The 26966-nt window shown below is 39.2% G+C and overlaps 1 protein-coding gene across 1 annotated transcript in view; it reads right to left on the bottom strand.

The window, feature by feature from the left end:
- The window catches only part of LOC139710816 (ras-related and estrogen-regulated growth inhibitor-like), a 78580-nt gene that overhangs the window by 39499 nt on the left and 12115 nt on the right, over positions 1-26966 (bottom strand). Inside the window, exon 2 of the mRNA XM_071622727.1 lies at positions 2556-2612. Coding sequence (XP_071478828.1) covers positions 2556-2612 — 57 coding nt within the window. The remainder of the gene's footprint in view (positions 1-2555; positions 2613-26966) is intronic.

Below are 26966 nucleotides of genomic sequence, written 5' to 3'. Positions count from 1 at the left end.
TCCATGCCACCCTTTAAGCAGCTCAATTCGAGCATATAATATACAGTTCAGTCGCGGAGAATGTCAGGCGCCCGTCACTGCGTTAAATAGAAGGGAAGGAAATGGAAAAACAGAAGCACACTGGCGCATGGTGATGGGTTGATGGTTTATCATAGCCTCGATCGGCGCTCGGTCTGAAGCATAGATATGATTTATTGTTTATCATGAATAAATTGCCATGTCGGGCGCTCATATTCTCGTCTAATGTTTTGCATGGGGACTGTTTGCGTAAAGAGAACGAGTGCAAAAATAGTGAAAGGAAATCAATGTTAAAGGTACTCTTTACCATTGGGAGCAGTGATTTAAAGAATGTTTGAGATATCACATTTGATGCATATGTGTAGGTCAGTTGTATAACAAAATATCCTACCATTTAAAAATGTCCTAATTAAGCCCAAAATATAAGGAGATATCTCTATTTTTCTGACTAAACTTATAAACTATCGACGGTTTAGTCTCGAAACATTTTTATTACAACTATTGTTCACATTTTGAATATTTAACAATACTTAACATATAAATACTGATTCAAATTTTTACAAAAGGACTCTTCCTCGACTTTGTTTCATCTGTTCTCATTTTCGTTTCATCTCTTGTAATTTGTATGTAAATTATATCATATACTTGTAAGATTAATCTGGAGTTGCTTCGTGTACATCTTTCTTTGCTTTACTTCCTTGCAACATGAAAATACATTTCTACACGATTATACAGTAATGTCCCTACTCAAATTCGGATGGTGTGTGAAATATATCTGTTAAAAAAAGGAACATGTATGTTAGTGTCTATGTGAGTATAAATGTTTTTACAAAGGGGAGATATGAAATAGATAGATAGAGAGAGAAAGAGACAGACAGACAGACAGAGACAAAGAGTTGTGTATGTTGTGTGTATATGTGTGTGTATGACATGGTATCGTGACACAAAGGATACGAGAAATACCGCTTGATAGCCATCTACGCTTGAAATTTGCCTCCATTCTTGTAGAACACTTTGTCACCACGAGAATCATTTCAATTTTCTTCCTCGCCCGGATGCGCAGTCATCGCAATTTAGCCTACAATCCATCGGAAGATTATTGCAAATTTCTGGAGGGGGGGGGGGGTTGGAATTTGCTTCCATGTGCTCAAAGGCCATTGCAGATGGCGAGGTGCGATAGTCTCATGAAATGGACAACATGAAAAATTGAAGGGATGATAGGAGATATCATAAAAGATAAAAGGAATGATTTGAATAAAACTTGTTCATACCAATGCATGCCATGATTTGCGTCACGGAGGTTTCAGGCACTCTCTTTATCTCAGACGAGGGAATTGAAACGTTGCTATCTCTAACACGCAGTGTTTGATGCAACAACATCATTAGGGTGAGCATCTGGTTTAGACACGCCAAGGTGCGATAGTGCGAACACCAGCTCGCTCTTTGGGTCCATGGCATTATATAACAATGTGACGTTGGGTAATGATTACCTTATTTAGCGTTAAAGGTGTTGTAGTCGTGGCCCGGCATCTTTTTTTTATTCGACTGTCTTAGGTTTTGTGTTTCAACCATGCGTCTGTATTGTTAAATTTTAACTTGTTGCAGGATTTTCTTCTTTTTTTTTGTCCCGAATGTATTTTGCCTCAGGTGCTATCTTTTCTCATTTGTCTTTTTTTGTCTTGTATCATTGGTTCTTTTTTATATATTTGTCCTAGCTAGTGCAGCAAGACATAAAATGTACTCCGTTGATGAGAGTCATTGTTATCGTCAGCTGTTAGTTTTGTGAAATGCATCTTACAATGTTCGCTGTTACTTTTCTGTAAATTGTAATTGTCGTTTAGTAATAGCATCTATTAAATTTACCCTTTTCGTTTTGTATTTATAAATATACTTGTATATCAAAATATAATAAAATTCGAAGGATGAATGTCCAATCAATTTTTGATCAGGATGTTAATGTCAAGGTGTCTCTCAATTCCACAGGTATTGAGACTTTTCAAATTCCTATAAAAAAAGAGACAAATCATATAAAACCCGAAAAAATATTATATCTAAGCTGTCAAATATTAGAATAAGAAGACTTCAAACTCTTTAGCGCAGGCTTTCAGAATGTAACACCTGCAAATTGTAACAGTCGAATTGAGAAGTAGATATTGCTATTGTTGTTGTTGTTTTTGTTGTATTTCCCTATTCAGATAAAATATATCTGCAGTCTGCAGGAAAAATTCATTATGTAGTATGAAGAAAAAGGGGATGTGCTGCCCGTTCAGCCGCATTTGTAAAATACGACTCTCGCTTGGCAGAGTCCCACGTTTATAATTCAAAATAATACACTGTATACGCTAAACATTAAAAAAAAAAGGAACTAAATGAAAAAATTTACAGGTACAGTGAGAGTCTACAATATTCAGTGATAAGTAAAGAAAAGAAAAAAAACAGAAAAGAAAAGAAGGGAAACTAAATCACACACACAAAAAAAGGAAAATGACGCACACACAAAAAAGAGGTGAAAGAATCTTGATTCGCGTTGTACTCACCGAGGTCCGGATCGTAATCGCCGATATATCGATGTGTCAGGTATCGGACGACGAGAGCTGTAGAAAATAAAAATGAAAGAAAAAGAAATGGGAACGCTTTACTGGGTCATCACTAATGATAATCTAGCAATAAGGATTGCAGTGGGATTTTCTTAAACATCAATTTCATACCATGAACAAAGAGTCCGATTTCCAACTTTTACTCACAAATGCGGCTTGACCTTCATTAAGTTTTATTTTATTTTGGTGTTTTGTTGTTGTTGTTGTTGTGTTTTTTTTGTTTTTTTTTTGGGGGGGGGTCTTTTCTCAAAACGCAGAACAAGAAAGAACACTAGTTAGTGAACTGTAATTATAATCAACATTTGCAAATGTTATGCCTCGATTGATGAGAAGAAGAGCTAATTATTCACAGAATGAGAAAAATAGCTCGACCTTGTTTGACAACGTTGATCCAGCAAGTCATAATTATTGATTGTGGATAAAGCTCCGCTTGAAAGGTTGATCCAGCCGTTTACAATCCTTTGGTTCCGGTCGAGGCAAATACAGCGAGGATAACCCCTATCCATGCCTTTGACAAACAAACTGCATGGTTAAATCAGCTTCTTTGTAAAACAATATTTCAAATCAAAGTGGATTTGATCTTATTGCGATTTCAATATGGAGGCGTTAGCGTCAAGTTGATCTCATCTCTTCTACGGCTTGTATTTCTCCCACGGGGGGGGGGGGGATCATTCATTGTTGGAGAGAGGTTGGGTGAGAAAAATGCTGGCAATATCCCTGTAGGTTTATCGATACGATGCAGAAGGATCACACAAACCGCCAGGATTTTATTCTTGAGAGGGAAAATGGGCGGTTAGGGAAAAAAGTCCATTAAAGGAAAAAAAATACACAACAAGCAAGAAACGTAACTGATTAGTCGTTCGTGATATTCTCCCTACTCAAGTCCTCATTCTCTCGCTCTCTCCCTCCCTCTCTCTTCCTTTATCTATCTGTCCATCTATCTATCTATCTATCTCTCAATTTATCTATCTATCTATCTATCTATCTATTTATCTATCTATCTATCTATCTATCTATTTATCTATCTATCTATCTATCTATCTATCTATCAATTTATCTATCTATCTATCTATCTATCTATCTATCTGTCTATCTATCTATCTATCTATCAATTTTCTATCTCCCTGTCAATCTATCTATCTATCTATCTATCTATTGATTTATCTATCTATCTATCTATCTGTCTGTCTGTCTGTCTGTCTGTCTGTCGATCGAGCTTTCTCTTTTGCATCTTGAATGTATCCATTGTCAATATTCGTATTGCCTTGCTGGAAAGAACAGTGTCCCACAGTGTGATCACGATGATAATGTTCACATAGTCGACTAGAGCTATTATGAAAACGCTCGAATTTAACAGTGCGAAAATGATTTCACACTATGGTGTGGTTTTACACTGAGAGTTCACATCCGTGCTCTGTTTCACGCTGTGAATTTATGAATCACAATGACATGTGTTCACAATGTTAGAATTGTTAAATTAAACAGTGTGAAGCAATTTCACAGTCTGCGTTCTCAGTGTCTTCATACTGTGTTTCACATTATGTTCCACACTGTGGGACGCTGTTGTTTTTCCCAGCAGGGGGTGTATGCCCTTATTAGCTTTAAGTTATCTATCACAGTCATCTACTGGTATCTATTCCTGCTATTCTCTATACTACAACAGCCATCCAGCTAGTCCTGCAGGCAGAGTCTCTGCATGTTAGTATCAGATGCTAGGTCTTCACCCTGTCCTACTTGCTTCTTTTAATTAACACGCAGCCGGGTTTCCCTCATCAGCCACACAAGCTGGACTTCCCGCGCATAAACAGCGGGATCACCCACTGTTACCCTCTGATTCCTTTTGTCGAACCGTTTTCATCAGCGAACCCCTCTTGATGGCTTCAATATTCTCACCTAAATGTCTAAATCAAACTGACTGTTCAGCTTTATTGTGATCTTCCAGCGCACTTGGGTAGCAGGAGGAGATGAAATGAGCTGGAGAAGCTGTTGGCTGAGAGGAGGAAAACATCAGACTGACTCGCCTGAGGCAGCAGCTCTTATTAACTTTCCAAATGCTACTCCGATGTTCATCGTAACTGTTGCTCAACCCTGCTCGCCACAGAGGACAAAGCCCTTCAAAAATGGTAGTTTAGCGGCACGCATAAATCATTAACCTCCTTCTCGTACACTGCCTTCCGCTTTTTGCTGTGTACCGATGACGTAGCTCTGTCTGTGCGCCATTTTTGGCAAGGGCCATGGGCGTCTCTCCAGATGCGTCTTCTAATAAATGCAATCTCACAGCAAGAGAGCATAGTTTAAACCTGAGTGGAAGAAGGGCAGAATAATTGTTTTTGTAGCTTAAAATAATGTGTAACAGTATGATCGGAAGGCTGCACTGAGAATTAAAGCAACAAACAGGAGGAGATCGAACGGTACTTCCTCTGTCACGGGAGTTCAGAGTGGTGTTGCCGTTAGGGTGTAATGTATTTCTACCATGCAATGTCCACGCTACATGGAGGTGATAGGTTAACATCGTACGTCTCTTGACATAAACATCAAGTAAGGAATATTGCCTCACAGATCTAATGTCGTGGATACATTCTTTCTAAAGTGCATTTGGAAATCCTGCAGAGGACAGTGTTTGCATCATTGCGTCACTTTGAAGTAAAAAGAAAAAGCAACAACAACAATGACAGCAACAACGAGGCAATATTCCTGTCTACATTCGTGACAAATGCGTAGCATAAACCAAAGCACTTTCAGATGTTTGCATAAGTCAGCAGGTTGAGAATACATTCTATGAGGGCAGCATTGTGCTTAGACTAGTATCCTCTCCTACCACCACGCGTATTTCTTCGAGGTGTCGTTCCTTCTCAGTGCAGGGAGGCGCCATTTGACTTGTGAACATAACGACATGGTTGACGCCATGTTGCCGCAGGGTGGCGCAAATTAATACTGACCTAATTATTGAAATGGGGATGTCAAACAAACCTTTCCCCTTGGCATGGTTGCCTTTTATGTCAAAACTACCCACAATCACACACGCTATATATCGCACACGAGCTCGCACCACGATAGACAGCTACATCGATTCATACTACACCAGGTGAGGCTATTATTGATATTTGCATGTATTAGGTTCGGTTTGTGAAAACGTGAGATTTAAAAACATGCATTTATTATTTAAAAAAAAAGAAGAGGAAAGGTCTCCCACCCTAAGCTCTCTCTTTACAGAGTAACATGAGAAAATGTCATTTTTATTTTTTTAAAGGAGAAACAGAATGCGGGCAACAGCGGAAAAGTCTCTTGATATACCATCAACGTTGAAGAACGGAAATAATGATTTTAAGGCATTACTGTATTTGAAAGTAAACATGATGAAAACCCCAGTCTAATGTTGCACATTATCCCCCACCGCTCCAAGATACACGTATACGTAAAGATCAGCATGAGGAATTCAGAATTTCATATTCTGTAAAATGAAATATTCTGTAATATGACATATTCTGTAATATAAGAATTACCGATGAACAGAAAAGCACAGAAATGGAACTTATTGACACAGGATAATGTGCTCAAGGTCAAAATAATGCGACCCCAGATTAGTAAACTCTTTCCACTTCATCAGTATAGCAGCAAATAAGAAAAAGAAACGGGAAAAAAAACATCGGCAAACGTTTCAACATAGTGTAAGAAGCTGCCAAAATATGCTATATTTTTTCTTCCACACGCATCCAGATTGTCCGGCCTCTAGCCGCGGCCCAAACCAGTAACTGACTATCAGAAGGACAGTAAAGGGTTTTACAGGCAATGTAGAAATGACATCGACACCGTCTATGCCTACGGTCGGTGTCCTGTCAAACAGAAATGCGCTTGAAATTGCTTTCAAAGCATACCAGTATCCTCAATCAATCTTCATCTGCTCTGAAAACTAATACAATATCTCCATTTTACCGAAATGTTACCGTGCAACATCTCATTCATCAGGCATACATGGATTAAAGGAAGACGAGAAAGACTTCATCCTTTGTTGACCAGATAGGAGGTTTCTCCTCGTATCCGAAGAAGATGAATTTCTTGAGTTAAAGTGGTCGCCGTGAAATGCTCTTCCCTGAACTTGTGGTTGATAGATAGATACAGAGATAGGTGCAGAGATTTCAAATACAGAAAGTGAAAGAGAGGGAGACAGAGAGAGACGGGGGGGGGGGTAGGGAAAGAGGGAGTGAGCTCGGCTGGATATGGTGTAAAAAGGAGCGTCGCTCTATGCAGAAATCAATGTAAAGCGGGTCATTCGTGGTACATTGTATTTAGCAATCCGTACATTGGCGGATCAACAAGTCATGGCACGCGTATAGTGCGTGGATTTACTGTTTGTGTTCCAGTCCGCAGTGTTGCTGTCATTGTTAGATGTGAAGGGAGAGAGGCTGGGTACTGACGACGACGAAAGAGGGGGCTCGTGTGACGTAATAACGTTTGACCCGAGGAAAACTAGCAGGGCCAATAAGTTGAGAACAGTATAAAGACAGCGTTGCAGACACCAAGTTCTTATTGGATAGTAGAACTTTCTGAAAGTGACTAGAGAGGGAATAAGCAGTTATGTGAGGAAATTCTTGCAGTCTCGGTGGTACCCAAATACCTCGATGGTGATGGTCTGTGGTCGCTGTGCTCCTATTTCTTCTTGTGAGATACATAATGCTAGCTTCTTGTGTGATTACTATCATCTTTAACAACTAGTAAGGTCATTGTAATCATGTCGTCACCTCTACTAAAAGGCAAAACACTCTGTCCCTCGGATAAGACATAGAATGGAGATCCCAAGTGTGAGTTAGCCACTCCGCACGCAAGTAAAAAAAAAAAAGTAAAAGGTTCCACTTCATTCATTCATCACAAAGAGCAGGTCAGCATATTTCCCCCCCCCCCCCACCAACAAAAATAGGAAATATTTAAAGAGAGAGAGAGAGAGAGAGAAGGAATATACACTTGTATAGAAAAAGAAAAAAGTCTCGATACATGATAGGGACAAAATTTCAATGACTAGGTCAATACAGAACACTATCGTCTGTTCTGACAGCTGATTACAGTCATTTCACTCGTTATTTCAGCAGAAGCCAAAGCAGAAGTTGGTATATGCGACTATTCGCTGCCATTACAAGCCACACCGATTGTCTATTTTCTTTTCCGGTGCCAAGTATCCTGCTATTGGATCAACTACCTGTTCATGAGGTCCCTGCTCGGAGGGGCGCTTGCTATTGACCCCCTAGCTCTCTCGGCTCGTCTTTCACAGAATACTGCAACGGTGATTTGTTCTACTTTCCAGATGCTTTTTAGTCATTAAACTACCCTGTGATCCGATTCCCATAGACATTACCAGATCGTTTCGATGTCCTACCCCCTCCACTCATTAGACATTAAAAAAAAACAACAACAACAACCTCTACGGGCAAAGACATTGAACGCAATGTGATAGGAAAATCTGCCTCAGCGATACCATTGCCCAGTAAATTACGCAAATCACTTTAACTATGTCTTAGATTAATATGCCTGTACGTGATGATCTTGAAAAAATGAAATAGGGAATCTTGATCGATCGATACGTTACGACTGAAGTTTTGCACGTTGAAGAGAGTTTTTCGACACCGAGATAACATCCATCGTATAAGCAGCGTCTTCTTGTTGCTCGAATGAAGAAACAAACAATCGAATAAACAAACAATAAAAAACAAAAACAAAACACACACACAAATAAACAATCAAAAACAAAAACACCACAAGTATGACGCCATCCATTTGATGTTTATGAATTTATCTTATGCTACAGGTCGTGTGATAACACTACGTATCCATTTGGGATTCTGAGATGTGAAGTCCTTTTTACAAACTTTCACATGATCAATCGTTGTCAATCGAAAGAGAATCGCTTTAATTGCACCTGCGAGGGGCGCCTTAAAGCCTTTTAAAGTGAATAGCCCATAATGAACCCAGGGGTATCAAGACCATCGCTTCATAAAGACAATGACATATGAGCTATTAGTTACTGGTGGAAACGAAATGGTTGATGCAATATGCGTTGTCATCGCAACATGGGGTACGCCCATCTCCCCGTCAAGACACAAACGGGAGGTTTTAGCTTTACATTTACACATGACTGTGTCGCCGTCATCATCTTTGCTTGTCCCCTCCTCCTGTTGTTTCTCTGACTTCTTCTACTTCGTCTTTAAATTCTTCTTCTTACTCTCTTCCCTTCTTTTTGTTGATGTGTTGATGGTACTAATAACGATAGGTTGATCAAAACTCTATAATTTATAGAGCAGTAAACATGTTATAGGTCATTTCATGTTCTGCTGTCTGTTCAAGGCAGTCAATGTCTCATGTTACCTTTGGGCCATCGTCTAGGCGCGAAAAAGAAGAACCCAAGAAAATATAACGACCAGGATGTCAACCTCACTGGGCTTCAAAACACACCAATAAATTATCATCGGATATTTATTCAAACGCATACTCGTGGGGTATGGCATTTGAAGTGATTCGAAGTCTGCAAATGGAATACATGTACAAGCCTCGTCGTCCTATAATTGGACTTTTTGACCGGTCATTTGTAAATTTGTACCGACACGACATAAAGTAAGAACATGAGCAAATGATGTATTCTGGTGAAATCAACACAGACAATCTAAACTGAAAGTGCTACCACAAATCAGAGAATTTGCAGCAGATGAAGACAAGGACCCGCCTTTAGATTTACGGAGATGGCAAGTATAGATTATCCACATATATCTAGAGGCTAATATCGGATTAGTACACTTTCAAATGCTGAAAGATCTGAGTACTGTGGTTGATGGTTTATGGCTTTGAAATAATGAGTCCTGCTGCTTATACCTTGTCAGAATAGTGAGAAAAAAAAACCTTCCTTTCCTACCCAACTACCACTTTCAGAGGGCACGCAATAGTAGGACAGGTTGAGGTTGATCGGTTTATTACCTAACTACCTGATAGAACTAGACATTCGTAAATAAAGGCGAATGTAATCAGCGAGAGAGAACGACTCATTCTTATCCACACTCAATCATGTACAAATCTGCACAGCCATTCCCTCAAGATCTCGTAAAATGTGGGACGAGTCGTTCGTCGCATTAAAGATCCTAACAATCATACAAACTAAAGTACGAACTTTTTGACATTAAAAAGCAGCATCTGGTCGGTAAAGGCACAATGGATGGAGAATTATGTATAATATGCCCTAAAGAATATTTCAAAAACAGTAAACGTCAATCAAATTCTCAATTGTACTTCCCTGTCTAGTCAAGATGAAAAACGTCAGACTGACAGTGAAAGCGTAAGTTTGGATGCGTTTTAAGGACTCTTGCTTTGAGCTTTGGGAATTACATTTGATTCCGAGTCGAGGTATAAGAAGTCATTACTCATCAGGAGTTAGGTTCACGTGGAATCCAGCGAGGCCGATAAGGGGGTAACATTGCCAAGGAGCAACGTCTTTGAGAGGAGAGTTTGACGAAGTTTAAAGCATAATGTACTGAGACAAGAGAGGAATTCATGACCCCCCCCCCCCCCTTCACTATTTATCATTATCAAAATATCAAGGATTTAAAGCGCAGCTTTTTGTTGTCCTTCAGGGAAAATTAATACATAGTGAAATTTGTATATAAAACGTATGGAGAGCCACTCAACATCTACGTCACACAGAGTTGCCAATTTGTCTTTCATACCTTTTGTGTGCGTGTCTGACTCCCCCCCCCCCCCCAATTTTACTGATTTAGTTCTCTTTTTCTTTTTTGGTTCTGTTTTCATTCAAAGCAACCCAATATCATGATGGAATACCTCCACTGTTTGGGACAATCTATGCATTATCAAAATAACTATGCACACCCATGCACTTTGCCTACCACTATTCCCCCGAACCAATCCGCTCATAAATTATCCTACACCAGACGGTCTAATGAGAATCATTTTACCCCTTCTGAGAACACCATTAGCCCGAATAATTCTTGTGCATCAGCATCTGATCAATGTGAGATTTTGGAACTCCCCTGTTGGTGACATCAAAGATGTTCTATCATTGAACGTCTCCAAAAATAGCCTCAAATTTTCCCTCCTAAACTTTACCTCGTTCCCGTGTCAAATTAGTGACGTCACTCAACACTTCCCCATTTCATCGCCGCCATAAAATCAGGACTATGATACACTGTGTATGTCTATGAAGTGGTTATGATCATAAGCAATTATACACATTTAAGGGGAAAACCTGAGATTAAACCTTTTCACCATAAAATCTATAAAACGATATACATTGATACAACATTTTTATAGCACATAAATAGTAACATTCAATATTGCGATCACTATATAGTCTTTCAAGGATCCGCATTCTAGGATTCTAAAATCTCGTATTTCGTAGTTTCAATATTCCTATGGTGATCATTTTATGCGAGGGACCTATACAGTTTACAGACATCTTGTTCCAGTGGACCGCACACGTTCCCTTGATAGTTAAAGATTACAAAAAAAAAGTGAAATTTGACTTGTAATTCCTTAATTTACGCTGACCATGAAAATATGTTACTTGTTGTCTTCTCAATTAATTTGCTGGCAAATGAAATTCACATTATAGATTAAACTGACTTGGAAAAAAGAAAACTACAACCCACAAGACATTAACTGACAAGCTTGTTGCCCCAAAAGCAATGACGTTAACTGACATTCGCTGAAGAGAACTAACTCTCCAATGATTTAAAGTCCAACTACCCTCCTCTTTTCACCCATTCCGATTTAGGAAACAACTAAGATAGATGAGATGTTATAAACTCTTCTTTCCCGATGACCGCAATTTATCTTTTCCTTCAAAAACAAGCTCTTGAAAGTCAAAGTGAGGAAGGAAACATGGTAATTTGTAGGCGAAACAATTAAAGTTTGTTTATTGATTCAACTAAAAGGAACAGAAGGCATACGAAGTATGACAAGGCATGGACTTAATATCCCTTTCGGTAATTTACCACTTTGTGTTTGGCGCTGGTTCCAATTGACAATAATCAGTCCCAAGTTTTTTTCGGTATGGGCATATGCCATCTCTAGATTTTCCGTAATCAATCTCAAAGACATAGCGACTCTCTCATAGTAACTCTTGGCATATAGCTACAATGGAAGTTAATGTATCAGACAATTCGTTACGCTAAATGTCATCCTTGGACCGTATGACTAATGGTCAACGTGTATTCCACGGGCACAGTTCGGTCGGAATTTACAGGATTTTAGAAATTGCTTCGTGCTCTCGCCACAACTGACCTTTTCTGGCAGTATGCAAATTTGAATTTCGAGTTCGAGCTCACCGATAGCGGGCCCCAGTGCACACACGCATTTTAATGCTACCGCTAACCATAGCTAATGGAATAAAAGGGCATTTTCGTGGACCTACGCTTTGATTGTAATTGATCGCAGGGACGATAAACTGAGTGATCATGGATGGGTAAAACACTCAACATCGAGGCATATTTGGGTGTACTCTTCATCAGAGAGAAAAGAGGATGGAGGTGGGGAGGGGGGGGGGGCTTAGATCTGGAAAGGACATCAGAGGGGAAAAGAAAGATATAGGGCGATGTGGCGGAGCGCGTTTAAATCGTAGTTTCAGCTCTAAACACTTTAAAACAGCGCGTGCTCAACCCATATAGGGAACTGCCTAAAAGTTTGCCTAGTGATTGTTTTGTGCGCTTACGACATCTTTGACTCGTATATCAATCGACTAACTAAAATACTTGAACATGTCTCACAAACGTTACCCTAGGACCATGTATTATCTATGGACACTGCTGTAAACTCTATCTCCTCCCTGGGTTCTCATTTCGATTGCGAGGTGGTGTCATCTAAGGCAGATTAAAAAGGCGCTTACTACCTTCTATCACTAACGTGACATGCGCTTAGAACACCATACTCATCAAAGATGTTATTCGTGGGGAACCTCAATAAACACCGAGAAAAAACGAATTTAAAAAAAAGTTACATGGCAGCACAAAAAAAAACCCCAAAAAAAAAAACGAGGCAGATCAATAGTGACGTCATAACAAACATCTTATTCGTGTGGGTGTGTGTGTGTGTGTGTGTGTGTGAGCCAAAATATTAGCCGTGTTTTCGGTTGTTTCTTATTTTGATCTGTTCGTTCTACATAGTCGAATTCCATCATAGTCACAACATCTCCGCGCGCTTCCTGAGTGCTACTTCATTCTCCTGATCAGATTCATACCATTGCATGAATACGAGCCTCCCCGCCTCCACTTCTAGCACTGCACCGTGCAATATGTAGATATCATGCTGTTTTCTCCCGTCAACGTCCGTCGGAAGAGATATGTTTTTGTGTCTTTTGGTTTTTCGGCGGGGGGGGGGGGGGTGGGGCAAGGAGAAGGGATTTGGGATTTGGGATGGGACGAAGAGAGCATTGCCGTTGATTCCACGAGCCGAGAGGAAATAGGGGGCGTAGCGACGCCATCGAGTTTTTCGACGTCTGTCCTGTCATACCTATTACTCCGTACATCCATGACATTTTACTGAAACATGACTGTTTGGAGCATCAACATCAGCTCCAATCTCCAAATACCATACTCGACATTTTCCGCCTGTTTGACCTGATAAATGCCCGCAGTAAATGAATCCAATTTTACTTTCATTTTTACGTGACCTTAAACCATTGTGGGGAAAAAAAAAGAGAAGTGATTGAGAAAGAGAGAAAGAAAGAAAGAATCAAAAGAAAACGAATTGTGTGACTGGATACAATAAAATGTTTGATTTTGTATACATTTCGTTAAACCTATACGTTAGTGTTATCGAAGTTTCAGTTATCATCAGACAAATCTGAACTTTCTATCAACAGACAAATCTGAGCATTCCTCCCCATTTCCAACATTTTCCTATACCTACAAGTTTTCTGTAAATTTATCCTTTACTTTGTATGATGAAATTTATGCACTGTATTCAATTTTTGTAATATGTTTCTGTTGGAAATGAAATATAAATGAATGAATGAATGAATGAATGAATGAATGAACTTGGACCAATCAAAATTATCTGAAAAAAAAGTTCTCGGAATATTTTGGGGTAAGTTCTGAATGATATCGGCTACAATATTCCGCAGGATCATCAAACTTAGAATAAATTACGTTCACTTGCTGAGGAGAGTTTCCAAATATGCCTCAGAATTGCCCCGGGTTCATTACAAAATGTGTCAAATAAACCTTGCTTCACTAAAGTTCTTTAGCCGGGATTCCTTTGATGTTCCACAGCGCTCTGACTGATTGTAAATTTTATCGTCACCACTTTTCCCGTCAAACTAACTCGGTTGATTTTATCGGCACTGACACCCATGTTTACACCAAGGGGGTATTTAAAGAAATGGGATTCGTAATTTGTTGATATAAAGTCGACACACATCCGTCCATAATTAGTGCCAGGTACATAATTTAGACGAGGACTGTGAAAATATACTTGCACTGAACGTCAAAGACTGTTTAAAGCTTGGGGTTTGTAAGCATGATATTCCGTAGCCTGCCTTGTGTATACCACAGGGAATGCTTTGAGGTACTTCGGCAGGTGAAAGAGGGTGAAATACGTTATGCGCTTTACCTGATGTCAAGAACTGTGCCATGACAATCTGCTCTTGAAGTAATATATCGGCGTGTTTGTGTGCCGCAGCATCTTCATTATCGTAACTCTTAGATCATCGTTTACACATGCGTAACGACACGGCGGCTGGACTTTTAAGAGTGCCCCATCCATCTTCAACCGCGAACACTCTTAACTTCCCTAGCCAGGAGTAAAAGGAGACAGCACCGATACATTTCCTAGTGTTCGAGTAGGCTTGAGTACGCTTGCGGCTCCGCCTGTTTGGACTGTTGTGAATGCTTGCCTGCTTAACTTGGTGTATGTGTGCTTTCCTCACTTTGGTCAGTTTAAAACAAAACACAACGAAAACAACCCAACCTTGCTATCTCCGTTTGCTATTTGTTTTGTTTTTCCTCAGCTTTATAGCCTTTCTCTTGTGAGATCACGGATCATGCACTGCTTTTTCTCTGCGTGAGTGAATCGCGAGTAAGATTGATTACGTGATAAGCGAGAAGATCTTCGTCGATGTGAATAGTGAATAGTCAAAGCTCATCCTGCGCCTATTACAGTTCTATCCGCGAGGAACAAGACCTCGCTTCGTTAGACCGCAGCCTTGCCACCAGATGAAGATGGTTATCATTATTGGTAATACCTGCATCTGGTGACGTATAGTAGTCACAACGTGCGTGGGGGTTCCAGGGACCGTTTGTGCCAACCAAGCTCATACATACGTCAAGACTCAAGGCTCGAATCCACGAAGGTGGAACAATCTTGTTCATGGTTTTAATCTTGTCCATGGTTTAAACCATGGACAAAGACCATGGGGTGCCAAGTGTTCCATGAAATATTTCGTTTCGAAATCAGTCATTTCGTCGATGAACTGACCATTTCGTTAACAAAATGTAATTTCGTTATATAAAATAACCATTTCGTCGACGAAAGGACTGATTTCGTAACGAAATATTTCATGGGACACTACTTGGCACCCCATGGTCTTTGTCCATGGTTTAAACCATGGACAAGATTGTACCATCTTCGTGAATTCGGGCCGAAGGGTGCATTAACCCATTGACCCACCCAATCAGATACAGTGAGATCTCCAGCACCCACCCACCCACCGCCCCCACACACACAAACACGCACGCACACACACACACACACACACACACACACACACACACACACACACACATAGGTATATAAATCTACATCTGTACACACAAACCAACTCCGCGACAAAGAAAACACGATTGGTCCTCCTTGTTTTGACCTAATTTCACAAGGCCCGCAGGTAAGAAATTAAAATAAGTAGGATGACATCCACCAAACTCCAAGCAATTACCATCAGAACAGAACACACAGAGAGTTGGAACGGGTATCCATCTATAGCGATGATGGAGGCAACAAACGGTTATTGCATTCCCAATATGAGCATAAATTTGCGAAATTATTCGGTTTGACATTCTATTAGCAATCAATTACTCTCGAGATGGATTTGGCTCGCTATCTTTGAATGTTTCAGTCGTTGTTATGAAGCTGTGATCCGTTGGTATGGTCAAGTGAGAATGGGATGTTGTTGTTTTTTTCACTCCTAGCAGTGTGAAGTCCTTCCCTACACCTTTGTGACATCCATCTATGTTACGGAGAGGAGGATACCGAGACTATGACGTCAGAGTTACAGACACCCACGTGACCACTAGATGGGTGTTTTCTAAACTACAGTACCTTCTATAATTGTTCCTCCTTCATCACTGCCAACCCAACCCGTTTATCTATGCCACAATCTGGAAATACGATGTCACTCTACATACAGCACTAGACTCTAAAAAAGAGGGAATAAGAAGACAAAAATAAATACAGTAGCATCAAAACATAATCAAATCAATGGGTGCTACAAGGCAATCGACAAAACACAACTCAGCTCCTTCTGACGATACACCGTAATTTGACATGTACATGTGTCTTGTGTATGTGTACCTGAGTTAGGCTGGAAAAGTGCTCTGGCATAATGTATTGGCATCTGGATGGGGCCGAGCTTTTAAACAATTTCATAACAACCAGAAGTATGCATTGCTTAATCACTCCCTCCTTTCTTCGGCTTTCTTATTACTGTTTTAAATCTAGTTTCTTCTGTAATGCGATATTTTAACCTGTGATCACTGTTACATGTATTGTCTACTATATAATATGCCAATGTTGTACAGTTCATGTTGTATGTTCAGTCAACTATTAGCATGATAATAGTAAGAATTTATATACTTTGCACTTGTTAGGTGTGATAAAACAAATATTTTTTTTTGTATTTCACTTTTTGATGATGAATTATAGTGCACCTTGACATTTTTGCCCATGATAAAGATATCCTCCATCAAAGACTTTTTTTACTTCATATATTTTCATTTTCAACAAAGGTTGTCTGTGTGGAAGACGTAGCATGAGGAAAGGAAAAAATGCATATCTTACATACATCGAAATATAACATCAACACAATAAATTCAGGAAGAAACACATTCAATTTACTACATAATGTTGACAATGTTGAAAATGGAAGGGAAGCTAAAAGGCAGGTCTTGTAAAATGTATCCCCTTCAAAAAAATATTGATAAAATATGAAAACATAACCATTGCAAATGTTACAAATAGCATTTGTAACATTTGTAAGTAAACTATTGAAGAACAGAAAATAAGTATCGGGAAATAAGTATCAGAAGTGAGTAAAAAAAGTAAGAGATAATTGTGGATTTCGTGCATGGACCTTCTTCAAAATCTATTTTTCTTCAAGTCCTACTTTGCAATACAAAATTTGCAAAATACAAGGACGGTTCGTAATGACATCAAGATTATAACTGCTTACTTTTTGAAATAACTAACATAATATGATAAGAACTTGTTATGATGAATCCGCATAGTAATAATTATGATGATATTGGTATGGATAATGACGGGAAGTCGGAGCGACCGACAATATCAACAATTATGAACAAGGTTTTTCCTCCGTATCTCAACTGACTAAAAATTTATGAATATTGCGAGTATGATTTTCTTTATAAACAATTGAAAGGAACCCAAGGTTCGACAATCAAACTCGTGACGGCTGAAATTTAATGACAGCTATTATCACCAATCACATTATTATGATGGTATGATGGGTGAAAACGACAGCCAAACCTACACAGGGGACTCCATGATCTGTCATGAACGTAATGAGCGCCCTTACCATTTAAACTTAAAAGAAACAAACAGACGTCAATACGAGTATTACATTTGTCTGTGTGTATGTGTGTTTGTGTGTTTGTTGTATGTTTGGTAGTATGCCTGTGTCATAGCTCATCGTAACTTTTGCTTCAGAGTAAGGGGTTTTCTTTATCGAAAGTATACCGGAATAATCATCATTTCTTTTGTAACGTATACATCCCTGGTACAGCAGAAAGAAAATCTCGGATGAGAAAACGCCGTATAATCTCCTGGGTCCTCTTGCAAAAAACTTGCAGTTAGGGATAAAATGAAATAATGCATTGTAATCCAAAGTTCCAAATGTCCTGCCAATTCCCGCTTTATTTTCTACAGCTTCGGATTATGGATGAGATGCAGGCGAACAGGAGGAGGTATTAATATTTTCTAGCATTTCTATGAATTGATTTTAGATGAAGTGTTTGCATGATTTACCAAATGGTGAGAATTGTTGGTGAGAGTTTCGGACTAAAGAAAAAAAAAGTACTCTTCGATATTACTGATTACTGCTGTTTTGTTGTTTCTTTTTTTATTCTTGGTGGAGGCTCATTGTAAACACAGCATTGCCTATCTTTGAATACACTCTTGACTTACATAATAGAAGGGAAATAATCGATGGCATTATATACCACGTACATAGGTGTGCGAAAACAAAGTATGGAATAGACAGGAGTACAGATCAGTATAAACGCCAGTTAAAATGATCAATGATAAGACCACATTAACCTAGCTGCTGGCAATAATCAGTTATCACTTAACATTCAACTCTTTCCACCATGACTTTGGCTAAATCTCTTATGTCTTTTCCTCGTTTTGAGAGGTGGACTCCTTTTACCATTATACGACCGCTTCTACTCCGTTTTTTTTTCTGTAGCACCTGCTCTCATCTCTCTTTTTGTCTCGCGCTCTCACTCCCTCTGTGTTGTGTGTGTGTGTGTGTGTGTGTGTGTGTGTGTGTGTATGTATGTTTTTCCTCAGGTGTTGCCAGTGGTGACTTCTACATTTTATTTCATTTCTTTTCAATTATTTTTAATTTCTTACCAAATTATTTATAACACTCACGAACACAACATGGTAATATGAATGCTAAGTACTTCAAATTTTTAAGTAAATCGTCGTATGATAAAAGTTGTAAAATAAAACAAGTCATGCAACCAATTAATATTGTATTATATAAATCAAGCAATGGGTAAATAGTTAGGGGTTGGTCATTCACACTCAAACACGTCTACTATAATACTTCCGCAGCTTGCTATATGGGAGTTTACCACATCTATTACCACTTGTGTACGGCCAAGGAGGTGCTGTAGGCCTGTGGTATATCATTGATTCAGCGGAACTACACTGATTAGTGCAGGCTTGTTTGGACTAAAGATGTAGTGGATGACCACATCAAATGTTCGCAGATGTTTGAAATAATTCATTAGTCCTCGCAGTAGAATCATACGTACATCGAGTGCCCAGACGACAGACACACTACGCACTACACACAGACAAACACAAATGCCCTTACAGATTACTTACACAAGCACACAAGTAACATCTTTCCCACGTTCGGAAATTAAACTACATTTTAAAATACTTTTGCCATTAACTGACCACACCTATTGCTGTAGATGCTGGCGAGACATTACGTATAAAAACATCAGTCCATAGGGGTAGCAGGTGATCTTATAGATCGAAGTGACATCGTGTTGGCAGCCACACCCACCGGCAGTTATCGGACTCGTAGATTGTATCTACATCAAGCTACCAACAAAACAAGGTCTGCTTGAAAAAAAAAAAAAAAAAGTTTTCTTCATCGTCATATGGGCCTACATGTACTATGAAGGCAGAAGAGCGAGATGATGAATATAACACGGTTTGTCGGCCCCAGATTGGGAGGTGAAAAGTAATAGATCCTAAATGACCATTATACATACACATCTTCATAAGATCGTCCATCGTATTTTCGCAAAAGGGCGTTCAGCGTTTTCATGTCAAATCTTGCATCTGTTTGTCACCTTGGTAAAAGAAATAAAGACCCAACAAATCCACACATAATATTGGAAGGGGGAGAAAGAGGGAGGGATAGAGACGGAGGGAGGGAAAGGAGGAGAGGGGGAGAGAGGAAGGAGGGATGGATGGAGAGAGGATCGCCCCGCTGGAAAGAACACAGTGTGTCATAATGTGAAACACAGTGTGAACACACTATGAACACAGTGTGTCATAATGTGAAACACAGTGTGAACACACTATGAACACAGTGTGTTATAATGTGAAACACAGTGTGAACACACTGTGAACACAGTTTGTCATAATGTGAAACCCAGTGTGAACACACTGTGAACACAGTTTGTCATAATGTGAAACCCAGTGTGAACACACTATGAACACAGTGTGTCATAATGTGAAACACAGTGTGAACACACTATGAACACAAGTGTGTCATTATGTGAAACACAGTGTGAACACACTATGAACACAGTGTGTCATAATGTGAAACACAGTGTGAACACACTATGAACACAGTGTGTCATAATGTGAAACACAGTGTGAACACACTATGAACACCGTGTGAAATCTCTTCACACTGTTAATTTCGGGTGCACGTCAAGAGACAGTCATACATCCCATGAGTTATACACCTCACGAGCCATACAGCCCATTAGTTCGACACTAAGCTAACAAGGCCCACGAGACCGACACATTAAGCTCCGTGTTGCTGTCGAACTCGTGGGCTGGTTTTACCTAGTGTCGAACTCATGGGCTTTATTTGCCTAATGTCGACCTCATGGGTTGTATGACTCGTGAGCAGTATGACTCATGGACCTGTTTTCAATGTCGAACTCGTGAGCTGTATGACTCATGGATGTCGGTCTAGTGGGATGACCCCTTAATTTCGAGCGTTTTGACAATGTGAACATCAGTTCGCAATGTAAATTAATTCACAGTTTGAAAGAAAACATTGCTATCTCAACTCTGTGTAAAAAACCACACCACAGTATTATCATCTTCACACTGTTAAATTCGAGCGTTTTCACAGTCATAGTCGACTATGTGAATATATTGTGAGGACACTATGAGACACTGCGTTCTTTCCGGGGGGAGGGGGTGGAGAATGATGGGAGTTACATTTTCGAAATACATGATGATATCAAAACATTACTTCTTAAATTCTTACTTCACATCTCAGATAGCAAGTAACAGTCCTATTCATATTTTTTTAGGCTACGATTTCACATTTCCTATGCTACCTGGTAAGTGTTATGTAGAAGAGTGAATCATAAATAAGTGATGGCTCCTCGCTTGAGCTTGAATTTCATGCTATATTGAATTTTTAGTGGTATACACAATCTCCCAGAATAAACAAGAAAGATCGCCCCACGCATTTACCCCTCCCCCATTAATTTCTCATTGATTCCTGATTCTCATGCATATACACCTCAACAACAAACACTTCCCATCTAAACCTGGTATACATCAAATCATTCTCCCTGAAAATGAACTGAGACAAACTAACATCACGTACTGCTCCGTAAATTGTCGGGTGTGATACGAAGTTAAGATGCTCAACACTGCATGTGGCCGTGCGCAGAATAAAGTCAACATAGTAATGAGTGGAGTGGTATGGAGATAAGTTTGCAGTGCTGAAATACAATCTACAATCATTTAATTGAACATGACGTCACTACATTAAACATAATTTGGACCTTTGTGGATAAAAACACTTATTTTGCTAGTTCATTAGAAACGACTTGTCTTTCAGTCTTATATAACCATAGATGAATAATATTCTATTGGACAGACAATGTTGTCTTAAAAATGCAACCCAATAAAGGGCTCATTCACACGAAATTAGTTAATTGTTGACTAGCAGAATGAGTCCTTTTGAGCTAATGTTCTCTCAAGAATCATACTTGACTCGCTCGTTTCCGTGATTCAGTTTGGCGCCCACATGCATCGCATCGCACAAATTCTTAACTACGATTACGTCACTACTGACATGTCATTACCCACGTGTCTGCTCTGGATGATAATTGGTGTATTATAGGGCCTAGGTCAGTCATGGCGTCATAGAATTGTCATCTCAGAAGTTCTAGGCAAGAATAAGATAAATACACGTAGTGCTCACCTTTATATGAAAGACTTACTTCATCAAGTTGTGCTATTAGCACAGGAAGAAGTGCCGTAAATCACCCCCCCCCCAAAAAAAAAAAAAGGAAACAAGAAAGAAACACAAAATTCTTTGAATTGCAATCTTATAAGTAAACACAATAATACGCAGACAACACGAAGGCACACACACGCACACAAACATACAGTTGGGGTTATCACATTCATAATAACGTTTGAGTAACATGCCCTGTTTTTTCACCTAACTTAGACTAAACATTAAACGTGGGCACACCTGGCAGAAAAGGAGAGCTGGAAGTAAAAACTGAGAGTAGAATTTTGTTTTTCTCTCCTCTCTCATCCTGGGTTACCGGAAGGAGCAATCTCGCGCCACGTTTGATACTCAACAGCCTTGAAGATTGCATAAAGCAAGTCAGTTTGCGGCTCGTCCACCTTCTCTCCCAACACGCATTCTGCAAGACGCCGCAGGCAGTGTCGGTCGAAGAGAGCCGCCGAAGAGAGCCACCGATTAATCACTGATCGACGGAAGTAGTACATGATCATATTATTCACCCTAATGTCATGTTAACTAGATGGAAAAATCAGTCAGCACAGGCCTTGGTAGATGGAATCTCTCCTAGTATAAGAGTAGAATAAATGCTATCTAATATGTAGTTAATGCAATAATAGCAAAGGTTCGGCGAAAATGTAGGCATTTGTTATGAGAGATTATATCACGGACGTTATAATCATTGAATGACAGGGAGGTCAACAACCGATGTGGGACTGCTGAATGCTGACCGAAAAATGAAAAGATGACGTATTTGCCACATAATCGCGAGGGCGCTTACTATGAAAGTGGATTTTATGTGTATTGTACTGTACCTAAAGTAAACACTTTCTATACCTACATTTCTCTGTGATACACACATCACTGTCTGCTCCTCTGCAGCCGACAGATAGAAGTCATGAGCTTCCTGAATGCTTTTAGAAATCGTGTAGTTTTGGTCATTGAAATGAGAGAGCGAATATAGGACTTGGTATTCTGGTCATACAAGCCATTGCAGTTCACAGTTACAAATTAATCTGAACATACAGATGAAGGATATTTGCATGTATCATCTCTTGAAATTGATATGTAACTGATTTGTTTGAAGAAGAAAAAAAAAGACGGATAGGAAAGCTATGTTACAATGTATTCATGGATGCGCTAGGTGCATATGGGATCAATACACAAGTAAATGTATATTCTTTTCAATGTATATTCTTTTCAACCAAATTAACAAAAGACATTTATGCAGCACTTACATACAAATTACCACCTCTTCTGCTTGGCTGCTTTCAACTGCACTTCGAGATTAAAAATAAATTCATGTTTTTCAAAATTTTACGGTTCTGAGGTCATCACAGACCATTAATAATTGCTAACTGTGAAGGGGCTTATTCTGGTGAGGATCACAACTGTCTTGAACAAAACGTTTGATTGCTATGATGCTTCTAAATGATATTTTTGATATATCATGATGACTCCCTCGTGTGGAGTTTTCTTTTAACACAGACACACATTATCACTAACACTTTCGCTTCCTTTCAATCCCAACCCATCATTCAAGTACATACGCAAATACCTTGGCAAGAATCAAAGGTTTGTTTGTTTGTTTGTTCGTTTGTTTGTTTGTTTGTTTGTTTGTTTGTTTGTTTGTTTGTTTGCTTGTTTGTTTGTTTGTTCTTTTCCATCTGAAAGGATGGCTGGATAGCCCATATTCAGCTACGTTAAGCTGGTCTTCCATGGGGTCCAGTTGGATGTGAGGTGGGACCACTTCACCGGGTTAAACTGGCATAGGTCTGTGGAAGTACATCAGCTCAAACCATGACATGGACATGAATTATATTTCCCTTTACCCTCACTCATGCTGATTGAAGTGATTTCCTTTTTCTTTCTTTATTCAAGACTCTCTTTTTTTTTAATCATACGTTGTCATTTAAGTATGGGAGAGCTACCGGTACACCTTCGCTGCCGTTTGGTTCTGTTTGATTCCTTCAAAACGTAAATTTCTTAAAAACGTGAACATCCTCTCCGTAGAATCACGATGCGAGCATTCGCATTACCATTAATCATTCAAAGGAGAATATTGCCCATACGCTCTTATATCATCCACCCAAAAGTGACTGAGGAAAAACTGTCCGCAGACGCCATGCCTATATAGTTATTGGTCTGCTTGACCCGGTCTTGAGTGGAGGCAGGGTTGATAAACACATCGTAAGCCTTTTCCTTGAAAAAGGACAGAGAATAAACACACAGACAGCACACACACAAACACACACACACACACACATATATTCTTGTTATTTTGGCAGAACCTCGAATGACACCGCAAATTACAGAAATCTAACTATATATCTACTCCCATCTTAATAAGTAGTACATGAAATCAAAAGACAAGTTAGATGGTGATGTATGAACTTCCCTTTATTGTATCATCTTCTTCTACACGCTGAGACTCTCAATCTGAATGTATGAAGTAGGCAGTAAAAAAAGCAAAGAAGAGACATGTGTGCACACACCAGCCACAGACTTCAGCGACAGCTGACGAACCTGTAGTTACTCCAGCTGATTGAGCTAAAACGTGACGAGAAGAGACAATGTTTGAATCCGTTGTCCAACCAGTATGACAAAATATGGCACGGACAAACTCAGTGCCGTTGGTTTCAATGCATCGCAGAATGGCTGTGATGACTACAAATAGATACCTAAAACAACAGGAAAAACAACTGCATACGTTGCATAGATATTCTAAGCCCCATACAATATCGGAGTCTATTTCTACTACATTGGTGTGCGTCTAAGATTGATGGCAAAGATAGAGCCTCAAACAAGGCGGGCTCATGTTTTGAATGAATTAATGACAGCAGACGACAAGTGCTGAGACCAAAGGAATCTCCCGCGAGCCCAACAGGGAACGGAAATGAGACCCGACGAAATAATTTTGACTCACTCATCGATGAAAAAAGTACAGAATAATAAAGGGTAGATGGATGAATAGATAAACAGATGTATATATCATACAGTTATATTAAAGAGAGATAGATATCTAAAAAGTTACATATTCATATATTTGTGTTTTTGCGGAACCATAATAATAATGTATAGATATGATGAAAGTGCGGCGTGACGAGACGTGAATCCATAACGCGTACCAGCCGGGAAGAACAGTTCACTTCATTTGACTCGTCATGTAATAATAATGACTCTAAATGGCATGCAGCCTACAGTATTCAGAAGCATGTACAGTCACAAATTGAGCAATGTCAGCCTATAAGCTTGCGGATTGTTTACTCTCACATGGCCACTACTAAAAAACCGTTTAAAGGTACAGTAAGCTAATACGTTGCGCTGATGGTGACGATGCAATAATATAAAGAAGAAGAGATGAGTTTTACGAAATCAAGATTACATTTTTTTTTTCACTTCAAAAAGATGCGAAGAAGGTTGAGGCACTGTGTTATGCAGACATGGCAAAATGATATTGCCCTAAACATGAATTTGTACTTCACGTATTTTCTACGTGTAATATCTCATGTGTGTAACAGATTGACTGATTTATTTCAAAAATTCGGTAGCTGCCGGGCATAAAATTACATCAAATAAATGTACGACTGCGGCGAAAGTAGCAAATAATCAAGCAGACAAATCAGACAAAGAAAATAGAGACAAAAACAAACGAACAGGTTGTAAGAAAGCTAGATCTGGGCAGAGAGGGCAAAAATCGAAATTAATCAAATTTCGCCCTCAACCTTGGCATTCTGTCCTTGACAATGCATGAGCGACCTGTGCTGTGGTGTGTCAGCGCAATTTGTACGCGACTCCACCTGGGCCTGTTTTCCATTTTTTTTTACGCCAATTTCAAATGAGATTTTTTTTCCAGCTTCAGCTTAATTTCTATCATTCTGCTGGACTTATTACTGTTCAGTAAAAAATGTGCAATGTGAAGCTACTTTTTGATAATTTAACTAAGAGTAAACTTTCATACATTTTGAAAGAAATAGGGAACCAAGTCTGTGATGTAAAAAAAGAAGAAGTCATTACCGAGGAGTTTGAAGTTTAATGTCAACGAAAAAACAACAGAGTCAAAATGTTAAACCAAATAGTTGTGGAATACACGACGACGTAGTTATCTGTGACTTGCATCAATCCGTCTAAGGGAATGAAATCATTGTTCATAACACGCAAAAATGATTAGACACATGTTACAGTTGCTCAAACACCTTTTCACAGTTTTTTCCAAGTTCGCAAGGGTCACCATGAGAAAACAAGCACACAAGAGTACAGTTTAATTGACACACACACGCCAAATGGTACGGCTTTCAATTATTGATCCCTCTGAATTTCGGCTCTAAGCCCAGAAATAACGGCTGAATATGTACAGATAGTAATGCCGGTGTAGTCATGTACTCGCAAACTCACGGGTTAATGCACTGTCGTGCACGTCTTGCCTCGAATTATCCACCGGAAGTCTGGCCATCTTTGAACGATGTGCGTGACTTGGTATCAAATTGCCCCCGTTACAGGCCTCACGCTCCTTTTCCGGGCTCCCATATAAACCTGTGTTAAATGCAGCATATTCCATGAATCATAAAAAATCAATCGAATCATAGAATTTTTTTAAATTGAAGTAGATGAAGGGAAATTTTCTCTGCTTTCAAGCAAACAACATATTTTGGGATGTTGTCCAGCTCTAAAAAAAGTTAAGAGCCTCCATACGAGACTAGTCATCCAGTCACTCTCAAAAATGATAAAAATAGCAAATTACCTCATACATCAATAAAAAATCATTAAAAATACAAAAACCCTGATTCATTCAACTTCTTCATAACCTGCAGAAGCTCCTGTCCTCAAGCAATGTCAAACACTACCAAAAGTGGCAATTTTCCACTTGACTGATTTTAAATGATTTTTTTGGTAAAAAATAACATTACCTCATCTTTGTACTGCCTTCCCGGTAGGCAATGCGCGAGTTGAATTAGGAGCGTGAGGCCTATAGAGCAGTCAAGTGCTTCCAAACACTTTTTGAACGCTTTCATCTTGTAGAGATATTAATTCCGACTACAACGATATAAAACTTTCTACATTTCATGCTTGTTTTCAGCAGAGTGGACCCCATCAAGCTACAATGCACCATGTACTGAAATCCAATCAATGCACCCTTGCTGGCATTATACCTTGGGTTCGGTGAAATTGGATGTAGGGCCCAAATAGACAATAATTCAATGACATTCATTCAGTCCAATTTGAAGGTTTAAATGCTGGATACCCTGAAAACCTCCCAAAATATCAAAATAATTATTCATATTATATCAAGGTAAATATTTAAGTTCAATGAGCAAGAAAGGGAAGTTCAATTTCACTGTTCCATGGAGCATTTGAGCCCACCACCAGGCCATAAATAT

This window comes from Diadema antillarum, unplaced genomic scaffold (genome assembly GCF_040938485.1).
Source record: "Diadema antillarum isolate AM-2024a unplaced genomic scaffold, OU_Dant_1.0 seq00001573_RagTag, whole genome shotgun sequence".
Classification (NCBI taxonomy): Eukaryota; Metazoa; Echinodermata; class Echinoidea; order Diadematoida; family Diadematidae; genus Diadema; species Diadema antillarum.
The sequence above is the reverse complement of the archived record's forward strand: the minus strand, read 5'-3'. Positions and strand labels throughout refer to the sequence as shown.